Below are 17,743 nucleotides of genomic sequence, written 5' to 3' on the forward strand. Positions count from 1 at the left end.
TATTCCTCCTATTACTCAGGAAATGTAGATTTGTTTTGAAATGTATCCAACATTTGCCCATTTTTTACCTTTCACAACATTCAAAATACTCTTTGGTTTGGATTGGGGAATGTGTATTTTTAAGTGCTACATTGCATACAGGCTGGATTTTTGGCTTATACAAAGCGCTGTACCTGCATTTTAAAACAAGTTCAGCACAATCATGGATTCTTTTTTTTTTTTTTTTAATATTGCAAACAAAAAATAAGTGTTCACCTCCCTCCCAGACTGAAAGAGCCCTGCGTATTATGCATGCATACTGGTATCTCTATAGCAAATGAGTAGAGTATGTGCAGCTCCCCTGCAGCGGGTGGTAGGGGCTCGGGAGCGAGGATGACACAGAGACACAGCAGGGCGAGCTTAAACAAGTGTTCCCATAGCAAATGGCTTGCTATGGGGCACTTGGCAGGGGGAAGGGGCCAGAACACCGGAGGGGGACCTGAGAAGAGGAGGATCAGTGTTGCTCTATGCAAAACCATTCACAGAGCAAGCACGTAGGACATGTTTGTAAAGGCAATTTTTTAAATAACAAACTTTAAGCCCTACTTTAACAAGACTTGCCCCAAACATTCCCAAAATGACTCATCCAAAAGGTAAAAAATAGCTGCTACTGTACTATTAATATTCATCCAGCAAGTGTCATAATAAATATGCCAGAGATTGCTGAGCAAATTCCACTGAATCTTAATTAGGTGAATTTACTTTTTTTTTTTTTTTTTTTACAAAAGCAAATCAAGGACAAATACACCCTGTAAGTTTATGTCACCTTACTTTTCTGCTTTAGACTTTAGGGTAATAAAAATTGAGAGAAACAAACTCAGCTACAAACATTAATGTTACTTTATACTGCTAAAAATATAGCACACGTAAGACTAAAAGAAAAGCTTATTGCCATTTCTGTGCTTGTTTATGGAAGGGGGCTATGTAGGGCATCTGACCAGTTATGGAAGAAGGTTTTTTTTTACTATATCTGACCCCCAAGTTATATGTAAGGAGTTATGTACTGTGTGTGACCCCTTTTATTATATGGAGGGGGTTATGTACTGCATCTTACCCGATAATTGGAAGGGGGTATTTATTCGCTTGACCACTCAGCTATGGAGGAGGGAGATCCGAACAAAAAAAAAATCGGGTGGCTGCACTCCCACACTATACAATTCGGCTTTATTGAAATAAATGTCCATAAAAACAACTTAGCACAGACAGGCAGGGGGATGGCAAGTTTGACGCGTTTCACAAATGGAATCCGTGCTTTATCAAAACCACATTTTTCAGAGAATATGAATAACACAAAAACATTTCTTTTACTCATGGTTAGTGTTTGTCTGAAGCCATTTATTATCAACTGTGTTTACTCTTTTAAAAATCATAATGGCAAGAGAAACTACCCAAATGACCCTGAACAAAAGTTTACTTACCCTGGTGATTTTGGCCTGATAGCATGCACACAAGTTAACACAAAGGGGTTTGAATGGCTATTAAAGGTAACCATCCTCACCTGTGATCTGTTTTGCTTGTAATTAGTGTGTGTGTGTGTGTTTGTGTGTGTATAAAAGGTCAATGAGTTTCTGGACTCCTGACAGACCCTTGCATCTTTCATCCAGTGCTGCACTGATGTTTCTGGATTCTGAGTCATGGGGAAAGCAAAAGATTGGTCAAAGGATCTGTGGGAAAAGGTATTAGAACTGTATAAAACAGGAAAGGGATATAAAAAGATATCCAAGAAATTGACAATGCCAATCAGCAGTGTTCAAACTCTAATCAAGAAGTGGAAAATGAGGGGTTCTGTTGAATTCTAACCACGGTCAGGTAGACCAACTAAAATTTCAGCCACAACTGCCAGGAAAATTGTTTGGGATGCAAAGAAAAACCCACAAAAAACTTCAGGTGAAATACAGGACTCTCTGAAAACATGTGGTGTGGCTGTTTCAAGATGCACAATAAGGAGGCACTTGAAGAAAGATGGGCTGCATGGTCGAGTCGACAGAAGAAAGCCATTACTATGCAAATGTCACAAAGTGTCCTGCTTACAATACGCCAAACAGCACAGAGACACGCCTCAAACCTTCTGGCACAAAGTCATTTGGAGTGATGAGACTAAAATTGAGCTTTTTGGCCACAACTATAAACGCTACATTTGGAGAGGAGTCAACAAGGCCTATGATGAAAGGTACGGAGGTGGATTGCTGATGTTTTGGGGATGTGTGAGTTACAAAGGCACAGGAAATTTGTTCAAAATTGTTGGCAAGATGAATGCAGTATGTTATCAAAAAATACTAGAGGAACATTTGCATTCATCAGCCAGGAAGCTGCGCATGGGACGTACTTGGACATTGCAACATGACAATGATCCAAAACACAAGGCCAAGTCGACCTGTCATTGGCTACAGCAGAATAAAGTAAAGTAAAGGTTCTGGAGTGGCCATCTCAGTCTCCTGAACTCAATATCATTGAGCCACTCTGGGGAGATCTCAAATGTGCAGTTCATGCAAGACAGCCCAATAATTTACAGGAACTGGAGGCTTTTTTGCCAAGAGGAATGGGCAGCTTTACCATCTGAGAAGATAAAGAGCCTCATCCACAAACACCACAATAAACTTCAAGCTGTCATTGATGTTAAAGGGGACAAAACACGGTATTAAGAACTGGGGTATCTAAAATTTGATCGGGGTCATTTGGGTAGTTTCTGTTGCCATTATGATTTAAAAAGAGTAAACACAGTTGATTGATAATAAATGGCTTCAGCCAAACACTAACCATGAGTGACAGAAAAGTTTTTGAGTTATCATTCATATTCTCTGAAAAATGGCCAAGAAATCATAAATTCTGCCAGTGTATGTAAACTTCTGAGCAAAACTGTATGTATAAAATCCGTTTTAATATAGGTATGCCCAATCAGGTAATTGCAAATCCCATTGTAAGTCCCTATAGTGTGTATATTAGAACGCTATTAACAATCAGTGGAATGATCTAAATAAACCTTAAAAGATATTATAAAAAAGGTCAAAAATGGCTTATCACGAAAATGACAAGACTAAAAACTAAAAATCTAGAGGACAAAAACACTATAAGGTATAGCAGCACATAATTGTGGAGACCGCCCTCATTCAGGTATCACATAAACGTATATACCTGAAGATACTAACCTATGCAATTGTATCAAAGGGGAAAGGACAAATAACAGATACATATACACGTGAGCTGGTAATACATCACAAAGTCAATGTACCTTACATGAATCAATACATATTGTGGACCATTGCAAGAAAAGGATCAAAAAGTATATTAATTTTAGTCATAAAATGTGTCAGATTCCACTCAAAATTCAAACCCCTAAGAATTCTACTCTGTAGGGCAAATATCCAAATTACTTAGCGTTTGCATACAATTCTAAAGCGGTCACCCACTCTTCTGGGTGTTGAGATTTTCTCTATGCCCTGTATTTGTATCAAAGACATGTCCCCATTATGAACCTCATTAACCACTTCAGCCCTGGAAGATTTGGCTACTCAATGACCAGGCCATTTTTTTCGATACGGCACTGCATCACTTTAAGTGACAATTGCGCGAACGTGTGACGCTGTACCCAAACAAAATTGATGTCCTTTTTTTCCTCACAAATTGAGCTTCCTTTTGGCGATATTTTATCATCTCTGCGGTTTTTATTTTTTGCGCTATAAACAAAAAAAGAGCAACAATTTTGAAAAAACCCCATGATATTTTGTACTTTTTGCTATAATAAATATCCCCATTTTTAAAAAAAAAAAACAAAAAACTTAATTTTTTCCTCAGTTTAGGCCGATATGTATTCTTCTACATATTTTTGGTAATAAAAATTGCAATTAGCGTATATTGATTGGTTTGCACAAAAGTTATAGCATCTACAAAATAGGGGAAAGATTTATGGCATTTTTATTATTATTTCTTTTTTTACTAGTAATGGCGGGGATCAGCGATTTTTTTATCAGGACTGCGACGTTATGGCGGACAGACCGGACACTTTTGACACATTTTTGGGACCACTGACAATTATACAGCCATCAGTGCTATAAAAATGCACTGATTACTGTGTAAATGTCACAGGCAGGGAGGGGGTTAACGCTAGGGGGTGATCAAGGGGTTAACTGTGTTCCCTCGTGTGTGTTCTAACTGTAGGGGGATGGGACTGACTAGAGGAGATAACAGATCGTTGTTCCTAGCTAGTAGGAACACACAATCGGTCTCTCCTCACAGAACAGGGATTTGTGTTTACACACACACACACACACACACACACACCTGTTCAGGCTCTCGTGCCCACGATCGCGCGTAGACCGCCGGTCATCACGACCGCCGGCCACATGCATCGGCACCCCTGCAGTGCAGCGGCTGCTATCCCCTCTTAAATGGCCGACGTACAGCTACAATGGTTCAGGGGAACGTGCTGACCTGCCGCAGTATTATGACGGCAAGCAGATAAAGTGTTTAGCAACATTAGTGGCATGTTCCTTCTCAGTGTCATAAACATGATCATATAATCGATCCCTCAATCTTCTAGTTGTGCAACCCACATATTGGATTTTTTATTCTTTATAAGTGATCAAGTAAATCACAATTCTAGTGTTGCAATTTATTGAGGTTCATAATAGGGACATGTCTTTGATACAAATACAGGGCATAGAGAAAATCTCAACACCAAGTAGAGGGGGTGACAGCTTTAAATTTTTATGCAAACACAAAATATTTTGGATATTTGAACAACAAACTAGAATTCCTAGGGGTTTGAACATTGAGTGGGATCTGAACTCACTTTCACACCTGAGACCTTGTAACACTAACAAGTCACATGACACCGGGGAGGGAAAATGGCTAATTGGGCCCAATTTGGACATTTTCACTTAGGGGTGTACTCACTTTTGTTGCCAGCAGTTTAGACATTAATGGCTGTGTGTTGAGTTATTTTGAGGGGACAGCAAATTTACACTGTTATACAAGCTGTACACTCACTACTTTACATTGTAGCAAAGTGTCATTTCTTCAGTGTTGTCACATGAAAAGATATAATAAAATATTTACAAAAATGTGAGGGGTGTACTCACTTTTGTGAGATACTGTATATATGTATATATACAGTTGTGCTCAAAAGTTTGCATACCCAGGTGGAAATTGTGAAATTTTGGCATTTATATTGAAAATATGACTAATCATGCCAAAAAAATGTCTTTTATTCAAGGATAGTGATCACATGAAGCCATTTATTATCTCATATTATGATTTTAAAAGGAGCCAAAAAAACTAACAGAAATCACCCAAATGGCGCTCTCTCTCTCTCTTATATATATATATATATTACACATACACAACAGTGGCACAAATTCAGATCATTTCCGTGTACATTATTGGAACAGAGAACAGCAAGGATACACTGCTTTCTTTCCCTTCTTATTATAAGTATATTCTGGGTAAATGGTGTCTGGATAATCTCATAACTGTAAAATATAACAAAGTAATATCACATAATACAGCATAATATTTTTCTCTTGATTTGGCGCATTAGAAATGTTGCAGTGCATACTATGTGTGACCTCTGGAATGTTTTTTTTTTTTTTTTTTTCTTCTTCATTGAGCTCCATGCCTGGGAAAGAATCCAAGTTACAAGTCATGTAGATTAGAGTAGATCAGAGACGCAGGATTGAGTTGCTTCGAGAAACAAGTGAGAAGAGGCCATTCTCAGACACGAGAACACCAGAGTACGCAGTGTGTGAGATGGGCTTCTTTCCATTGATCCAATGCTTGTATTCATCTGCTACCAAACCTCCACTCCATAATAACACCTTAAAGCATTTAACTCTCACTAGCAGACAGAACATCCAAAAAAGCTATTCTGCTGTCTTGAAGAAAATGCAGATTCCTACCATGGATATTTGATACATATATTAACCACTTCAGCCCCGGAAGGATTTACCCCCTTCCTGACCAGAGCACTTTTTACAATTTGGCACTGCGTCGCTTTAACTGCTAATTGCGCGGTCATGCAATGCTGTAACCAAACGAAATTTGCGTCCTTTTCTTCCCACAAATAGAGCTTTCTTTTGATGGTATTTGATCACCTCTGCCGTTTTTATTTTTTGCGCTATACACGGAAAAAGACCGAAAATTTTGAAAAAAAATGATATTTTCTACTTTTTGTTCTAAAAAAAATCCAATAAACTCAATTTTAGTCATACATTTAGGCCAAAATGTATTTGGCCACATGTCTTTGGTAAAAAAAATGTCAATAAGTGTATATTTATTGGTTTGCGCAAAAGTTATAGCGCCTACAAACTAGGGTACATTTTCTGGAATTTACACAGTCTTTAATTTATGACTGCCTATGTCATTTCTTGAGGTGCTAAAATGACAGGGCAGTACAAAACCCCCACAAATGACCCCATTTTGGAAAGTAGACACCCCAAGGAAATTGCTGAGAGGCATGTTGAGCCCATTGAATATTCATTTTTTTTGTCCCAAGTGATTGAATAATGAAAAAAAAAAAAACAAAAAAACAAAATTACAAAAAGTTGTCACTAAATGATATATTGCTCACACAGGCCATGGGCCTATGTGGAATTGCACCCCAAAATACATTTAGCTGCTTCTCCTGAGTATGGGGATACCACATGTGTGGGACTTTTTGGGAGCCTAGCCGCATACGGGGCCCCGAAAACCAATCACTGCCTTCAGGATTTCTAAGGGCGTACATTTTTGATTTTACTCCTCACTACCTATCACAGTTTTGAAGGCCATAAAATGCCCAGATGGCACAAACCCCCCCCAAATGACCCCATTTTGGAAAGTAGACACCCCAAGCTATTTGCTGAGAGGCATGTTGAGTCCATGGAATATTTTATATTTTGACACAAGTTGCGGGAAAGTGACAATTTATTTATTTATTTATATTTTTTTTGCACAAAGTTGTCACTAAATGATATATTGCTCACACAGGTCATGGGCATATGTGGAATTGCACCCCAAAATACATTTAGCTGCTTCTCCTGAGTATGGGGATACCACATGTGTGGGACTTTTTGGGAGCCTAGCCGCGTACGGGACCCCGAAAACCAATCACCGCCTTCAGGATTTCTAAGGGTGTACATTTTTGATTTCACTCTTCACTGCCTATCACAGTTTCGGAGGCCATGGAATGCCCAGGTGGCACAAAACCCCCCCCAAATGACCCCATTTTGGAAAGTAGACACCCCAAGCTATTTGCTGAGAGGTATGGTGAGTATTTTGCAGCTCTCATTTGTTTTTGAAAATGAAGAAAGACAAAAAAAAAAATTTTTTTTTTCTTTTTTTAATTTTCAAAACTTTGTGACAAAAAGTGAGGTCTGCAAAATACTCACTATACCTCTCAGCAAATAGCTTGGGGTGTCTACTTTCCAAAATGGGGTCATTTGGGGGGGGGTTTGTGCCACCTGGGCATTCCATGGCCTCCGAGACTGTGATAGGCAGTGAAGAGTGAAATCAAAAATTTACGCCCTTAGAAAGCCTGAAGGCGGTGCTTGGTTTTCGGGGTCCCATACGTGGCTAGGCTCCCAAAAAGTCTCACACATGTGGTATCCCCGTACTCAGGAGAAGCAACAGAATGTATTTTGGGGTGTAATTTCACATATTCCCATGGCATGTTTGAGCAATATATCATTTAGTGACAACTTTGTGCAAAAAAAAAAAAAAATAATAATAATTTGTCTCTTTCCCGCAACTTGTGTCACAATATAAAATATTCCATGGACTCGACATGCCTCTCAGCAAATAGCTTGGGGTGTCTACTTTCCAAAATGGGGTCATTTGGGGGGGTTTGAACTGTCCTGGCATTTTATGCACAACATTTAGAAGCTTATGTCACACATCACCCACTCTTCTAACCACTTGAAGACAAAGCCCTTTCTGACACTTTTTGATTACATGAAAAAATTATTTTTTTTTGCAAGAAAATTACTTTGAACCCCCACACATTATATATTTTTTTAAAGCAAATGCCCTACAGATTAAAATGGTGGGTGTTTAATTTTTTTTTTTCACACAGTATTTGCGCAGCGATTTTTCAAACGCATTTTTTGGGGAAAAAACACACTTTTTTACATTTTAATGCACTAAAACACACTATATTGCCCAAATGTTTGATGAAATAAAAAAGATGATCTTAGGCCGAGTACATGGATACCAAACATGACATGCTTTACAACTGTGCACAAACGTGCAGTGACAACAAAATAAATACATTTTTAAAAGCCTTTAAAAGCCTTTACAGGTTACCACTTTAGATTTACAGAGGAGGTCTACTGCTAAAATTACTGCCCTCGATCTGACCGTCGCGGTGATACCTCACATGCATGGTGCAATTGCTGTTTACATTTGACGCCAGACCGACGCTTGCGTTCGCCTTAGCGCGAGAGCAGGGGGGACAGGGGTGCTTTTTTTTTTTTTTTTTTTTTTTCTTTATTATTTTTTTGCTTTTTTATCTTATTTTAAAACTGTTCCTTTCATTTTTTTTTTTTTTTAATCATTTTTATTGTTATCTCAGGGAATGTAAATATCCCCTATGATAGCAATAGGTAGTGACAGGTACTCTTTTTTGAAAAAATTGGGGTCTATTAGACCCTAGATTTCTCCTCTGCCCTCAAAGCATCTGACCACACCAAGATCGGTGTGATAAAATGCTTCCCCAATTTCCCAATGGCGCTATTTACATCCGGCGAAATCTAAGTCATAAAATGCTCGTAGCTTCCGGTTTCTTAGGCCATAGAGATGTTTGGAGCCACTCTCGTCTCTGATCAGCTCTATGGTCAGCTGGCTGAATCACCGGCTGCATTCTCAGGTTCCCTGTTGAGACAGGAGAGCCAGAGAAAAACACGGAAGACGATGGGGGGGGGGGGGGGGGCATTCTCTCTGCTTGTAAAAGCAGTCTAGAGGCTAATTAGCCGCTAGGATTGCTTTTACATGAAAGCCGACCGCTGGCTGAAAAGAATGATACCAAGATGATACCTAAACCTGCAAGCATCATTCTGGTATAACCACTCAAAGTCGTGAATGCTGTACCTGAAGACAAAAATATGGCTAACAATAAAGCACAGTAAACGGTAAAGTATAAAAAACTGCATACCTGAAAAGCAAACATGATAAAACATAATAACAATAAAACATTGCAGAATAGAATACAGTAAAAAAGAGCAGAACAATAGAGAGAATAGAGAGAGAGAGAATAGAGAGAGAACAATAAAACGACAACTATTATTTTTTATTTTATATTTTTGTTTGTGTTTTTTTTTTTTTTTTTTTTTTTTTACACTTTTTTTGTAACTGTACCTTTTGTAACTGTAACCGGTTCCAGGTTCGGGTCTCTCAAAATGCGATGGCATCTTGGGAGACCCTGTGAAAGTGTGCCTAGTCTGTGCAATGCTGTACCGTACGCTAATACTCAACTAGTGAATGGTAGCGTTCAAAACATTCACCAATGCAAAGACCAGGATTGTCAGGACAGGAGGGACAATAATAGCGGGTGTCATGCCTATATCCGCGCTTGCTGCAGACACAACATCTTTTTTGGGGGGGTTCGCTGGGTAGGGGTACTCGGGAGGACATAAAAATGCCTCTCATGCAGCCGACTGCATTTGGTTGGGGATGTGAATGGGGGAAGTACGGGCGCTGCAGAAGCGGTAGGTTCCCAATTAGGATTGGCGAATGCAGCAGGAAGGGCATTATGGGCACGACGGGCCTGTGTTTGTCTTTTTGGTGGCAGCGGGACACTACTTGTGCTTGCCACCTCACCAGCTTGAACTGCACTTATGGGACTCGCCACGTCACCAAGTGTTACTGCAGTGCTGGTTTGACTACGACCGGGGTGTACTAGGCCGCTGGCGCTTGCCAGTTCACCAAAACGCTACCAAAAAAACTGTTAACGATCGCAGGGATCAGGCCTGACTCTGCGAACGCTGCAGTTATGCATTTAGTGTTTTGTAAGTGACAGTGATCGATCGATACTGCACTTGGGTGGGCTGGGCTGGGCCGGGCGGAGGGGCAAAACGCAGGTGCTAGCAGGTATCTGGGCTAATCCCGCTAACACTGCGTTTTTGGGAACCCTAAACTGCTGGGGACGCCAGTATAGATCTGATCGGATCAGATATTGATCAGTTCAGATACTATACCACTAAGGGAGGTGTACAGTGCGTGCGTGGGTGTTAGCGCTACTGGCACTAACCTGACGCTGCCTGGGGCTGGTGCTTGCCAGTTCACCAAAACGCTACAAAAAAAACTGTTAGCGATCGCAGGGATCAGGCCTGACTCTGCGAACGCTGCAGTTATGCGTTTAGTGTTTTGTAAGTGACAGTGATCGATCGATACTGCACTTGGGTGGGCTGGGCTGGGCCGGGCGGAGGGGTAAAACGCAGTTGCTAGCAGGTATCTGGGCTGATCCCGCTAACACTGCGTTTGTGGGAACCCTAAACTGCTGGGGACGCTAGTATAGATCTGATCGGATCAGATATTGATGCGTTCAGATACTATACCACTAAGGGAGGTGTACGGTGCGTGGGTGTTAGCGGTACTGGCACTAACCTGACGCTGCCTGGGGCTGGTGCTTGCCATTTCACCAAAATGCTACCAAAAAAACTGTTAGCGATCGCAGGGATCAGGCCTGACTCAGCGAACGCTGCAGTTATGCGTTTAGTGTTTTGTAAGTGACAGTGATCGATCGATACTGCACTTGGGTGGGCTGGGCCGAGCTGGGCGGAGGGGCAAAACGCAGGTGCTAGCAGGTATCTGGGCTGATCCCGCTAACACTGTGTTTTTGGGAACCCTAAACTGCTGGGGACGCTAGTATAGATCTGATCGGATCAGATATTGATGCGATCAGATACTATACCACTAAGGGAGGCGTATGCTGCGTGCGTGGGTGTTAGCGGTACTGGCGCTAATCTGACCCTGCCTGGGGCGACGCATATCACCGTCGGGCGATCAGGGGGCTAAATCTTTATTCGGTAATAAACGGCGGGTTCCCTGACACTATAAAAAATAAACAAACTAACCAGCGTCACCCGTAACGGTTATACAGTGATCAGTGGTGAAAGGGTTAACTAGGGGGCAATCAAGGGGTTAAAACATTTATTAGATAGTATATGGGGGTCCCTGTCGCTATAAAACTCTGACGGCGAACCTAAATATTTACGTCCCTAACTAGCATCACCAGCGACACTAATACAGCGATCAGAAAAATGATCGCTTAGCGACACTGGTGACAGGGGGTGATCAAGGGGTTAAAACTTTATTAGGGGGGGTTAGGGGGGTACCTTAGACCTACAGGGGGCCTAACACTCACTGCCCTGACACTGTAACTGTCACAAACTGACACCAATACAGTAATCAGAAAAAAAAAAAAAAAAAAAAAAAACTGCTGGTGTCAGTTTGTGACAAGGGGGGGGGGGTGATTGGGGGGGGATCGGGGGGCGATCGGGGGGGGGATCGGGGTGTTTTGTGTGCCTGGCATGTTCTACTGTGTGTGTAGTGTTGGTGCACTTACATTGCAGTCTTCTCTCCTCGGCCCGGAACGGAAAATACCGAGCCGAGGAGAGATGACATCATTTCCTCTGCCTCTGTGTACAATACAGAGGCAGGGAAATGATCCCATTGGCTGAGAGCGATCGCGAGGGGGGGGCCACGAATGGATGGCCTCCCCCTCACCTCCGATCGCCGGGGGAGATTTGCCGACCGCCGCAGGCACCGGGGGGGGGTCCGATCGGACCCCCCACCTGCGGGCAGGCAAGGACGTACATATACGTCCTTTTGCCTGCCCGTGCCGCTCTGTCGACGTATATAGTCGTGCGGCGGTCGGCAAGTGGTTAAGGAGTCTCCAATAAAAACAAATGGTGTTTATAGCTGTTACAATGTAGTATGACTATGAGGTCATTATCATATTCACTATGATATGAACATAAGCTGCAGTGATAAATACGCACGTTATTTTTTCACATGATAACTGCACACCCAAAATAAATACATGGTCATTAAAGCGAACCTTCAGTCATTTTTTTTCATGTTTCCATCTATTAAATCTTCTGCCCTTGTTTTAACTTTACTGACATAAAAAAAAATGTTTTACTCTCTAAATACCTTTATACAGCCCACTTCCTGTTTCTTGTCTGGTCATTAGCCTAGGCTTATGACATCATGCACAGCTCTCTCTTTCACTCTTGTGAGATTTTGCCAGGAAAGGAGGGCCAATGAGAGCTCCAGAGCTGGAGGTGTGCCTCTGTGTGTCTGTGTAAATCCAGGAAGTGAACAGGCAGCAGCTTCAGCTGTCCACAGTTAAAATGGATGCAGCCAGACTCAGAGGAGAGAGATTTTGGCAGCATATTGGCAAGTACAGAATCACAGTATATATAAAAAAATATGCAAAGTGGTTGGAGGGAAGCTTCAGAATGGCAAAGATGTTTTTATTGCAGATTAAGTGAGCAAACTGCAGTTCCTCTTTAAAGGAGGAAAGTGGATTTACACAGACACACACCTCCAGCTCTGCAGCTCTGATTGGCCCTCTTATGACTCATCCCCCCTTCCTTCCTGGCAAACTCTCACCAGAGTGAGAGCGAGAGAGAGCTGTGCATGATGTCAAACGCCTAAGCATTTTTCCAGACAAGAAACAGGAAGTGGGCTGTATAAGGTATTTACTGGCAGAAAAAAAATGTTTTACTATCCAACGTTTAAACAACAAGGGCAGAAGATTTAATAGATGGAAAGATAAAAAAAAAAAAAAAAATAGGACTGAAGCTTTAAAGAGGATGTCTACCCTAGGAACTAGGTAATACTAGCCATTACTGACAATACAGTTCTACCTGCCTTTTTTCCCCATCAACAATTGCAAAATTTCCTCTGAGGTCCCCTAACCTGCAGATTCTGAGTAAAAACAATGTTGCAAACTCTTATCTGCCATTTAATGATCTAAATCAGGTACAAAAATGTAATATTTTGGACAAGAAATATACATAAAATGTACCTGCATTTCATAAAAACATTGCACACCAGATATTTCCACCATGATGCCACCATATGGGCCTATAGACTGCGATCCCTAACTGCAGCAACTGGGCCCCTGGAAGCCCAGACAGTCCTCTGAAACTTCAACTTTACAAAAGATCAAGCATAGGCAACCCTTCCACGTTCCACTGGATTTCATAATGCCTCACTTAATTGGTTGCCCACATTGCGCTCTTGGATGTGAAGTTAACTCCGCAAAGTAGAAGAAGTTTGTTTTAGATCTTCTATGCTGATGAGCAGCATATGTGCAGATTCTTCTAACTCAGACATCTTTTGGATAGGATTGTTGGATGTACCTGGCTTGTGTACAATTAACTTCAACACCCGCTGAACAATATGGATGAACGGGCAACACAAAACACCCATGCATGTCAGATAAGGTCATCACCACATGTGGCCAAGCCTCCCACAGATCTGGATTACACCTCCAAGAAAATCTCTGGCGAAGCAACCTACATGTGCTCTTTGCCTTTAGGCCTCCTAGATGAAATACATGAATGACAATATAAAGGCAACTGCCAACAATCTTTTCACATAATGTTTCAATGCTTGGGAACAGTTGAAGTTACGTTTTTTTTCCTTTAAAACATTGTAGGCACTGAATTGTGCATTTGAGCAAACAGTTCATGAGATACAAAGGTGCCCATACATGAGGCACATATCCTGGTTGATGTGGTCAAATGCCCATTTATACTGTTGGGCTACAAAAGTGCAAATTAGCACACAAGTGCAAGCTGCCACTTTTTACAATTATTTCTTAAAGACATATACATTTATTTTACATATAGGGAATATGCCACTTTGACAATATACAGTACAGTAGCAAGGAATGCAAACAATTTTATACAGCCACAAAACACAGAAAACGCTCCTAAAACAAGTTGCCGCACAGCAAATCTCCAAAGTTTATTTATGCAATTACCAAATACCAGTGTAGACAAAAATCCAATTCATATACCTTAGCATAAAACACTTAAAAACATTTAGCCCGGGTTCACACCTATGCGAATTAGATGCGGCTTACACCGCATCTAATTCGCAGGACATTTTAAAATACATTCATATGAATGCATCTGGTTCACATATGTGCGTTGCATTCGCACTGCGCATTGCACAAAAAACGTGTGCGTTTTTTGGACATTGCGGTGCGAACTACAAGCCTATTATCTCCTATGGGAACGCATCTGATTCGCAGATGCATTGCGTTCTGAACAAGGATTTTCTCTTTCTCCTCACTACACCTCCCCCTCTCCCCCCCCCTCCCTCCCCCTCTCCCTGCTCTCTAATCCTGAGCAAAAACGCAATGAATCCGTTGAACAGGAGATTGTTATCTCCCCAGTGAAACCTGAGCTTCAATTCGCACCGCACATGTGTGAAACAGGGCTTAAAGATAAGAGTGTTTGTTTTTAAGCATTTTTACGGGCTAGGGAGTAAGGTTTGAATTTTTGTATACTTAAAGTGGAAGTAAACCCTCCTATGGTTTTCAGCCAAAGGAAGCTGCCATCTTGGCCTCTGTTTGATCTTCAACTGCCAAGATTCTGCAGATGTGACACCAGCCATTGGATGATTTGACAGTTTGAAAGCACAACCAATGTGACCACATTTCCGAATTTAATTGGGTTTTGAAACATTTAAATCAATGGGTTTACTTCCGCTTTAAAGTATAACTAAAGGCATTTTTTTTCTTAGAGCTGGGGGGGTTCAGTAATAGGGTGATTCAACTTATTTATCACATTTACCATTATCATTAAAACTGAAGTTAAAGAAAATCCCAAATGTTGGGTTGTATCCAGAACAGGAATTGAGGGGAAATCTTTTAATGTGGATACTAGCTCTGGTGACAATCAGGAATTTCCTCATTATGGAGAGATTTCCTCTCACATCCTGCTACAGGACAAGTGAAGGAAATCTACCCAATGGAATATAGAAAAAAACATGACAGGATTTTAATGATTCCCTGTTCTATCCAAATTAAAATGTCTTGACTTTAGATATACTTTTAGGCCGGCCATACACAATTCGAATCTTGACCGGCTCAGCAGGAACCGTCTATGGGCTGCCTAAGCAGGTAGTGAGCAACTTCCTCTTTGTCTCTGTAAAAAAAATTCACATTGAAAGTGCTAAGGTAGGCTTGACTCCGATTGCTGGCTGTTACATATTGCTGCCTGTATTGTAGTGACAGCAAGGAGCCTGCAGTAGGTGTGTTGGAAACACCTATCCTACATAACCATAAAATGGAAAAGGGGGTTCTCAGACTACTGACAAAAGCTAATGAAGGATACCGATGCAATACAGTCTGAAAGAAAAAATTGAAGCATGGAGCTGACAAGCTGTATTTCATGCATGTTATTTAAGTCATTATTAACACTTTTGAGTAATTCCTACTTTAAATCGCAGATCTCCATCTCTGAGAGATGAAAGCAGTCAAAATCAATATGAGGTGACCTGACCCTTATGATTTTAATGTGCATTATAATCAGAATTGCTTTAGCCGCTTTGAAGAATTAAAAAAATAAAATAAATAATAAACATTTATGTATTTATGAGTTTTCTCATTATTTAGGAATAAAACATGAGATTTTTCATAGTATATTGCTTCATTCCTGAGACCAAACTGTTATCAGGGAACAATGTTTTGTCTGCAACCATCAACTCTACTGAGCAAAAGAAGGATCTTTGAACAATGATCTTACCATATAGTCAAGGGAACATTCAAGGATATTTCGAAGACAAATAGTGACACAACCGCAGTAAGAACCTTCAATACAAAAATGAAAACAATACATATTACTAAAATGACTTTAGAAGACAAATCACATGGATGTTCAGATTGCATTTCTAGCCATTTTTATCCTTTTAGAGAAAATGGGGAAGGGTTAGATTGGAGAACATACTACAAAAAGCAAAAACAGGAAGTTCAGACCACTGCAATTACAGATAATAAAAGTATGCAAGTCAAGAATACTACATCAATGTTCTTGCTGACTTTGAACAGCATTGCAGAGCAGCACACTGTGATAATGTATGGTAACGTGCCATTTTGTATGGCACCCCAATACACCTAGCCATAATACCACAACACATTTTTAAAGTATCAAAACACACAGTTGTGAACCCCCTATGCATTGTGGTGCTGTTGGGGCAAGATTTAGACCTTGGGGGCCTGGGGGATGTCAGTTTCGGGGGGTTTTCATACACAGAGCGGGTTTACATTTTCAATGACAGTCACACATTTTTAAAATGCATGACATGTCATTCTGAAGTCAAGCCTGCGCACACACACACACACACTGCTCTATGTGTGGTTTGCTTGAGCTGCCACCACTTGTTTTTAAAAATGCTACAATATAAAAGTCCAGAGTAAAAACTTTTACAGATGATGGCCAGCAAAATATTACTTCTCAAGATGCATTTATTAAAAGAAAGAATTTTTTTTATTATTATAGATTTTCAATTATTTTATTAATGTTTATTTTTTTAAAGGGTTTTTATATTATTTTTGTATAGAGGGGAGTACTTTCTGCCAGGGAGGCCCAGGGCAGTTTCCCCTTTTGCCCTCTTAAATCCAGCATTGGGTGCTGTGTGTCTGGGAGAATATTGCAGGCCTGTTAAAACCCATATTGTTGCATTATTATGAATGAGCAGCCTTACTGTATAAGTGCCATACTATGACCTGTGGCTTGCCCAGTGCGAAGGACTCTCTACCTGGCAACCTTGGACAGTGCTGGGCACCTGAGCTTTCAGTCACCAAGCAGTGAGTTACAGGCTCCCCATACTCAGAAGTACTGTGTATCTTTCTTCAATCTCAGCAGAAGATAATTTGAAAACCTGCTAGCCAACAGTTGTTAGCGGAAAGTCCGACAACAAAAGTCCGATGGAGCATACAAACGGTTGGATTTACCGACACCAGCCTGTCATCGAATATTTCCCATCGGAAAGTCTGATCGTGTGTACGGGGCTTTAGAATACACATTACACAGGTAAAAAGAACTGGCAAGTCATACATCAGTTAGGCATCACACTACAATATTTACAAAAAGTCTTCCTGCACAATCTTTAACCATCTCACTAAAAACTGTATCATCCTGAGGACACTGCTCTCATCAGCCAGTAGGTACAGAGCACTTATGGCCCGTACACACGATCAGAAAATCATATGAAAAATACCGCTTTCTAAGCAATCGTACGATAATCTGATCATTAGTACACAGCTTTCAAGAGCCGATCACGATAATTCATGCAAAATTATCTGATGGGACAAGCAAAAAAAAATTTTTTTCGTACGATACCAGATCGTCAAAATTTTCATTTAATCTGTACAGTTGTCGTCTGGAAATACAATGCAAAACAATATATCCCTTCCAAACTTTAGTAACCTCTTTTTTTCCAATATGAGAATAGCATACAAAAACATAAAAAATATGGACGATCATTCGTCCAATAATCTCATTGTGTGTACCAGACTTTCGTCTTTAATGGGTCATTGCAGTTCTCAAATAATTCTTTATCAGAACCAATTTGCTGAACAACCTTTCTCCCGAACAACTAGTGACTATCATGCTCAAATATATTCAAAGAGCTACATTAACACATGGAAATTTATCAGAAAACTTCTCATCATGTAATAAAACTGCCAGTTGAGATGGAGTGAGACATG

At 40.7% G+C, this 17,743-nt stretch overlaps 1 protein-coding gene across 1 annotated transcript in view; it reads right to left on the reverse strand.

Annotated features, from left to right (window-relative positions):
- The window catches only part of TMEM241 (transmembrane protein 241), a 218,584-nt gene that overhangs the window by 15,748 nt on the left and 185,093 nt on the right, over nt 1-17,743 (reverse strand). The window contains exon 14 of the mRNA XM_073631474.1: nt 15,780-15,844. Coding sequence (XP_073487575.1) covers nt 15,780-15,844 — 65 coding nt within the window. The remainder of the gene's footprint in view (nt 1-15,779; nt 15,845-17,743) is intronic.

This window comes from Aquarana catesbeiana, linkage group LG05 (genome assembly GCF_042186555.1).
Source record: "Aquarana catesbeiana isolate 2022-GZ linkage group LG05, ASM4218655v1, whole genome shotgun sequence".
Lineage (NCBI taxonomy): Eukaryota > Metazoa > Chordata > Amphibia > Anura > Ranidae > Aquarana > Aquarana catesbeiana.